This window comes from Argiope bruennichi, chromosome 3 (assembly GCF_947563725.1).
Source record: "Argiope bruennichi chromosome 3, qqArgBrue1.1, whole genome shotgun sequence".
Classification (NCBI taxonomy): Eukaryota; Metazoa; Arthropoda; class Arachnida; order Araneae; family Araneidae; genus Argiope; species Argiope bruennichi.
Genome location: NC_079153.1, coordinates 16,331,350 through 16,339,277, shown reverse-complemented (window position 1 = coordinate 16,339,277; position 7,928 = coordinate 16,331,350). Strand labels below are relative to the sequence as shown.

The window sequence follows — 7,928 nt, the reverse complement described above, 5'->3', positions numbered from 1 at the left end:
TGTGCCCAATTTTCTAATAAAAATGCTTCTTTCAATCCTCTCCTCCAGCCTTAAGATTGCCCCCGGATATTTTTTTAAATATTACGTGCATAAGTCGTATGAGGTAGAAAAATGCAATTCGTGCACATGCTAATTTTTTTTCGAATTCTTTGAGTGAAAAAACATAACCTTGCTTAAATTAATGTGCACGTTCTCTAGCACGATTGAGATCTTCCTGCTCAAGCATTTGATAGTTATTTACTTCTTCCTCTGTTAGAAGTTTATTTGTTACCATGTATCAAATTCCGTAATTATCAAATAATCTTAAATTATTAAAATTAATTACTTATAGAATATCTTGATATTAAATAAAAACTCTTTTAATATATATTTATTATGCTTGTTAGATTACTTAGATATTTTTATTTTAAGAATTTGTTCGGGGCATGGACAGCATTTTCGAAAGAATATAATTCTTATTTTGTCGTGTAGGAAATATAGAGGAAGTATTGTTATCTTCAAAACAAATCTAACTCTTGATTTTGACGAATCTTGTCTTTTCAGACCTATCTGAGTCTTAAAAAACATTTGGCTTTAAATTTGTCTGTGAATACAATAATTAAGGAATGCTTTGGGCTAGGCAAACTAATTTAGGTATACGGTATTATGATTAAATTCTAAACTATTAAATTTTGAACAAAATTCATTTGAAAGAAGTCTGTCTTTCTGGTTGTTCGAGTCATTAGTTATTGTTTCGTTTCGTGTACTTAAAATTCAGAAGCTCCAATTAAGTTAGTTCACCATCGTAAAAATTAGGTTAAATAAGTTTCTTCCAAATAAATGATCATTTTCAGTCATATCATTTATTATCACAATAACTACAGAAGTAAAATAACGGCTACGCTTGTGAGAACTAAAATCTATTTCTTAATTAAAAAAAAAAATTTAAAAGAAATCACTGGAATCCGCTTCCATATAGAGCATTGAGTGCCCGGGTTACAAAATAAAAATGAATTGTACTTATATGGAAGATAGCCAAAGCAATGAAAATCCGCCAGGCTCTCCATCGTTGTTCTCTCCACTGATAACTCCTACTGCCAGGAAAACGTGGGTTTCTCACACAAATCCTCCTTCATAAGGGCACCAACCTTGTGGGGATCCAGCTCCTATTGTTGCCAGGAAAACGTGGGTTTCTCACACAGGTACTCCTTCGTAAGGGCACCACTCTTATGAGGATCAAGTTCCTACTTCCAGGAAAACGTGGGTTTCTCACACAAATCCTCCTTCATAAGGGCACCAACCTTGTGGGGATCCAGCTCCTATTGTTGCCAGGAAAACGTGGGTTTCTCACACAGGTACTCCTTCGTAAGGGCACCACTCTTATGAGGATCAAGTTCCTACTTCCAGGAAAACGTGGGTTTCTCACACAAATCCTCCTTCATAAGGGCACCAACCTTGTGGGGATCCAGCTCCTATTGTTACCAGGAAAACGTGGGTTTCTCACACAGGTCCTCCTTCGTAAGGGCACCACTCTTATGAGGATCAAGTTCCTACTTCCAGGAAAACGTGGGTTTCTCACACAAATCCTCCTTCATAAGGGCACCAACCTTGTGGGGATCCAGCTCCTATTGTTGCCAGGAAAACGTGGGTTTCTCACACAGGTACTCCTTCGTAAGGGCACCACTCTTATGAGGATCAAGTTCCTACTTCCAGGAAAACGTGGGTTTCTCACACAAATCCTCCTTCATAAGGGCACCAACCTTGTGGGGATCCAGCTCCTATTGTTGCCAGGAAAACGTGGGTTTCTCACACAGGTACTCCTTCGTAAGGGCACCACTCTTATGAGGATCAAGTTCCTACTTCCAGGAAAACGTGGGTTTCTCACACAAATCCTCCTTCATAAGGGCACCAACCTTGTGGGGATCCAGCTCCTATTGTTGCCAGGAAAACGTGGGTTTCTCACACAGGTACTCCTTCGTAAGGGCACCACTCTTATGAGGATCAAGTTCCTACTTCCAGGAAAACGTGGGTTTCTCACACAAATCCTCCTTCATAAGGGCACCAACCTTGTGGGGATCCAGCTCCTATTGTTGCCAGGAAAACGTGGGTTTCTCACACAGGTCCTCCTTCGTAAGGGCACCACTCTTATGAGGATCAAGTTCCTACTTCCAGGAAAACGTGGGTTTCTCACACAAATCCTCCTTCATAAGGGCACCAACCTTGTGGGGATCCAGCTCCTATTGTTGCCAGGAAAACGTGGGTTTCTCACACAGGTACTCCTTCGTAAGAGCGCCACTTTTCGAGCTGACTTTCCAATAATCAGAATCGTTTGCATAAAGATTCTTCCTCCTGGTGAGTCCTTCGCTGTCCACTGCGGCTTCTTCTAATTCACAAGCTCACCTACATAAGAGGCCTCCACTCTATCTTCTTTTCTATACACTGTGCGCCATTCACTTTCTCCAAGTGACTTATTTCTCTAACCTTGGCATACTCCTTCATTGAGTACCACCTCCTCCTATTGGCCATCTTTACCCTTCATCCCGCAAACAAAGTGCCTCATTGGCCAACGTAGATTGACTCTCCTAAAAGCCGAAGAAGTAACCACAAATTAGACATTCAACTGCAGGGACTTTTTTTGCACAGTGGAAGGAATTTCCTTATTCCTACCTCTGAATTTTTCAAATTTCTCTCATCAGTTTGTATTACAAAATTCAGAAATTAAATAAACATATTTTACGCAACACTGCAAAGCGTAAAATCTCGGTAGATAACATTTAATACAAAGGTTTGAATTCTATAATATAGATAAGTACTTACCAAATTTTTAACCGAATCCAGATGGTTGGCTTTGATTTCCCATACGTGGTACCCAATGACTTAAATAAATCAATGAAATTCGGTATGTTATCCTCTCCACTTCAACAGTAATTTTGTGTCCAATTTTGTAATCAATCGAACAGCAAAGTCGTCCCAAATAAATATTATTAAAATAGGTTCAGTAAAAATGCCTGATTCATGTTAATGATCTATGTTTCGTAACAATCGCTCACAAGTGGCATAGAATGTATTCATGGCCTTACCCAAGATCCTCAATTTTATGTTGTGGAAGAGGATAAGACATTTCCTGGAGAATATGCAAGATAGTTTCGAGGGAACCAGTCGCTCTCAATGGTTTAATTTACGAATTTTCATTTACACAAATGCAATATGTTACAAAGCAAAATCGTGTTTAACACCAATTTTAAATTTGGAGTTTTCTATTTCAATTTCCAATCAATATTTCCTATAAGTACTTCTTCGAGGTCATTTGAAATTTCATAATGGAGTTTATTTGCTTAATATCCCATTAGTATGACAAATAGCATCATCTAGGTGCACGTTGTTTTACTTTGTACTTTGGCACGAAGTTTTTCCATTCTGCAAGTAAAGAAAAGTTTTCTTTCGCAAATGGGAAAGCAAGCTTGTTGTTTATTACCTTTTAGCATAAGGATAATATTTTTCTAAAAAACTGATTTTATAAAACTTAACTCGGGACTGAATGAAGTCTTCCATTTTTTTTCCTTCACATTAATTGCCTTTCATATAACTTTAATTGCTATGAGCTTAATTTCTTTTTAATATTTAAGACTTTTGAAAATTTAATGAAAAATTAGCTAGAAAAATTCTAATACATTTATTAGAATTTTTGGCTTAATTTTTTTCATGCACTAACTCTTAACTCTTGAAAAAAATGAGGCCATTTTTCTGTTAAATGTTTTTTTAGTTCTCTATTTGTATGGATAATATTTCACAGGCAAATAATAATACGAATATAAGAAAAATGTGAATAAAAAATTGCAACAAATATTCCTAATAAACTTTTTATATGTTTAATTAACGTCAATTTGCTTTTATAATTTTATTAAAAATGTAACTAAATAAAACTTTTTCAATAAAAAAAAGTGAAGAAAAAACTATCATTTAATTGAAGTGTCTTTTAAGGATTTTTAAAAACATTTATTCACAAAAGATTTTATATAATAAAAATTCTTATGGTTGAAAATAATAATACCAATCTAGAAGTGATTGGAATGTGTTGTTATGCTTTTTTTCATATAGAGTCTGGATTTTATTTCTCCACGCTGACATGCAATCTGTGCTTGACAATCAATATTTATAAACTTTAAAAAAATTAGCGGGATTCTAGAAAGTTTGAAATTTGAGAGCTTGTAAACTAAGAAAAAAGAGCAAAAGAAAATTATCGTTCAAAATTTTTAAAATTTTTACAAACTATTTTTTATGATTAATGATTCTCAGACATGGTGAAAAGATATTTCACATTTAAAGAGATGGGGAAGAAATGCCGTCTCTATTTTCCAGCCTATATTTAGATTTTTGTGAAACGAATTCTTCTTTGGAAAAGACGAGATTCATGCTTTTCTCGGAATTGTTTACCTTTAAAATAATGATAAAACTTAAAAGAAAAATAAGTGATTATGTATAAGGTCTAAACATTACAAGTTTTTCTTAGAATGCTGCAAAATATTCTTCTAAAATATTATTAACGCAGTAAAATACGTGCAATATCTGCAATTTTACTTAGTAGTAAAACTGCGTACATTGCACGCTTTCTGTTTATATCCAGAAAGCGTGCAATGACTATTATATATAAGGAATATAATAGTCTTAATTTAAAAACCAGTAGGAGTGATTTCTTTGTAATTTTCTCACATGTCGTTTATTAAAAGTGCTATCACCCACCACCCGTATAAAACTGTGGAATTTGGAAAATGCCATGAACGCCATGAGTGCTCATATTTTTATTTTCTCAGTCCCACGCTTGAGAATTTTTTGCTTTGTTGTGTAGCAAATAAAATCAGTAATTCTCTACTATTGCATGGCATTGCCAAGCAAAAAAATTATGAAATTCCGATTTTTTCCTCCGCGAATCTTTTTTTTTAATGAATCTATCATGTGAACTTTGGGGATTTGATCTGCAGCTTGTGGTTAATACACAAGTATCAAAAAACTGAATATTTATTTTGGACTTCTTTTTTTTTCCTTTTGTTTGAAACCGAATTTTGACACAGAACTACAATTTCAGTCACAAGATCGAATATCAAATTTTATTCATTTATGTCTTTGCATTTATATCCATTAAAAAGTAAAGATAGACAGTTAGTTTATATTTTTTTTGGGGGGGGGGAGGTTGGCTCAAAATTTTATTCCGATCTTCAAATTATTTGCTTACCCTGTGTAGCAAATTTTATTTATCAAGCCTGTTACCTTCTTCTCACTTGTAATCGTACAGTAGGTTAGACAGACTTTTTCTGAATATTTTCCGTTCAAAATTCAGTGGAAATTACAAAATTAGTTTAAAGATCGTATACCAAATTTTCCTTTATATGTTTTTAATTATTTTATAGACAAAAATTACAAAAAGAAATGTGTTTTTTATATTCAGGAAGCTACGAAACCTAAAAATCCCACAATATTTTGAGTTCCAATTTTTGATTAATATGCTCTTTCTCTCTCTCTCTATTTGCTTTGCAGGCGTGTCACATTTCATATGCATTATTATTTTTTGACATTATTCTAAATAGTGATAAATAATACAATGCAAGGATCTTAAGAGATAAATTGCCTATAGACGAAACTCTTCAGTCTAGCAATTTAAATTTTTCTCTGATATTTAGTTTTTAAATGAAGCATCCATATCATATAAGCAAAACCAAATTTTAATCCCACGAATTTAACACTTTAGAGAGTCCATGGATCCAAGTTTTAATCCTATGAATTTAACACTTTAGAGAGTCCATGGATAGGTAGGGTATGCTAAAAATGTAGGACAAATTTTTATTTCCCTAGATAATGCACCTAGACATATGCATCAAAGTTTTTTTAAAATAAGGTTAACATTATAAAAAACTATTTTCGTTTTTATGGTAAGTGATTCTAAAAAGTTAAAAAAAATTTTCATTAGTCATTCAAAAGCAAAAGTGATAGTTAGTAAAATGCTTTTCTTCTATCCATATATACTTACATGAAGTTTAACAATTCTATCTACAAAATTTAAAGAGACATGTATTTATTTTTAGCTCTATAGGGATAAATGACAAATTTAAATAGAAATACCTATTTTAGAAATGCAAATTTATTCAACACAGAAGAACTGATTTTTGTGGATATTTTTATTGGGTTGGAGCATAATTATCAGGCGTTTCTTTGACGTGCTATATTTAAATAAAAATTTACAATATTTTATAAATTTATGAATGAATATGTTCTTCTACTTTTAGGTTATAAAAATGAGTATCGACAATTATACTCGTATTCGTCATACTATGCTGTACACTTTGAGAAAGGGGGGAAAGCAGCACAGTCATTTCCCTATCTCAACGAACTTTTCGATGAGGGCATAATAAGCGAATGTCGATGCAGGGAATTGTTTGCCCATTTCAAATCAAGCGAGACTAGCTTGGAGGATAAGCCAGGAAGAGGTCGACCATCGTATTTCGATGACCAGGTACTTTTGGCAGACATAGAAAGGGATGAAAGCTTGACAACTCGAATGCTATTCGACAACTTCAATGTGGATCATTCAACTATCGTTCGTAGTCTCAAAAAGCTTGGAAAGGTATGGAAATTGGCTGGATGGGTCCCTCATGAACTCAGCGATAACAATAAAGCCAAATGTCTCCGAATCTTTCCCGATTTGCTTCAACAAAACGAGCGGAGTCCGTTTCTAAAGGATCTTGTCACTAGGGAGGAATCATGGCTTCTCTTTAAAACCCTCAAAAGAAAAAAAGTCTGCGCTTCGCCAAAAGTTTCACAAAAAGGAATAACGAAGGATGTGAACTATAAGAAGACATTATAATGTGCTTGATGAGACAGAAGCGGAATTATCCATTGGGAAACCATCTTTAACGGGATTTGTTATTGGTGGAACGGCCACGATGAGGTCAACAGTGGCAGATTTCAGACAAAAACGGCAAGCGGCAATTCAACATCAACATCGATGTTTATCTGACTCAACTCTACCGCCTTCACGATGCGCCGAAAAGACAGCACAAAAAGAACCGTATGGTCTTCCACCACCCACCCGCATGTTGAGCGTCGTGTTGTTGAATGCATCGCCAATAAGGGCTGCCAACTGCTTCCACATCCGACCATATTCTTCCAAAGAAACGCGTACCGGCTACCACGTCAATCGGTTGCTAAAACTCCTGCAGGTGAAAAAGGTTTTTGACGATTTTGATACTTAGTGGCTGATGTCGAAGCATGGATTGCCTCCAAGAACCGTGAGTTCTTTGCCCGTGGAATCGACCGTCTTCCGAGCAAATTGGAAGCAGTTATTGAAGTAAATGGTGACTATGCTCCGGATTATTCCTTTAAAAAATGATACTGTTGAATATTTATGTTTCCTGTTTCATAATAAATAGTGTTCAAGAACATATGATAATATAGTTTAACCTTTTTGCGACGGCGCGCCATATATGCATTGTCAGCGAGCGTCTCTCACAGCCAGGCGTCGCACCAGTGCATTTCTGTTCATCCAACATATGCTGGTGATGCATATATGCATTCTAAACTGGAACAATTTTTAAACTCCAGATGGTTCCCTGTGTTTATTTCTTTTGAAAATTTACTTTTTAAATTTGTATCTTGACCTTCATTTTGCTCATATTCAGCCTTTGGTATTTTACACATCAGCTATTGCGGGGGAGAGGGGTAAGAATACTATAAATGGACAGAGCTGGATTGTGTAATGTTCCACTTGATATAATCATTTGCCTTTCTGGTTTCACTCCGAATTCTTTTCTTCCTCTTTTTTTGTTATTGTTGTGTAACCGTAACTAGTCTTTTTGGGTTTTACCGTCAGTTCTGTTCATTATGGGTATTCGGATACATTTCGCGTACTTCTCTTTTTATTACGGAAAGCCATGGTTTCAGTTTATTATGGCAAGAAA

At 34.9% G+C, this 7,928-nt stretch overlaps 1 protein-coding gene across 1 annotated transcript; it reads left to right on the top strand.

Annotated features, from left to right (window-relative positions):
• Nucleotides 1–2,817: 2,817 nt before the first annotated feature.
• Nucleotides 2,818–6,835, top strand: LOC129962573 (histone-lysine N-methyltransferase SETMAR-like). The gene is made up of 2 exons (XM_056076348.1): nt 2,818–2,878; nt 6,258–6,835. Exons 1-2 carry the CDS (start codon nt 2,818–2,820, stop codon nt 6,833–6,835), a joined length of 639 nt encoding a protein of 212 aa, XP_055932323.1.
• Nucleotides 6,836–7,928: the final 1,093 nt, after the last annotated feature.

Excerpts from the sequence above, each read along its gene's own strand:
- LOC129962573 (XM_056076348.1), top strand. The coding sequence starts at position 2,818 with ATGGTTGGCTTTGATTTCCCATACGTGGTACCCAATGACTTAAATAAA. Across the intron at positions 2,879-6,257 it reads AAATAAATCAATGAAATTCG|GTTATAAAAATGAGTATCGA; the intron begins GTATGTTATCCT and ends TTCTACTTTTAG.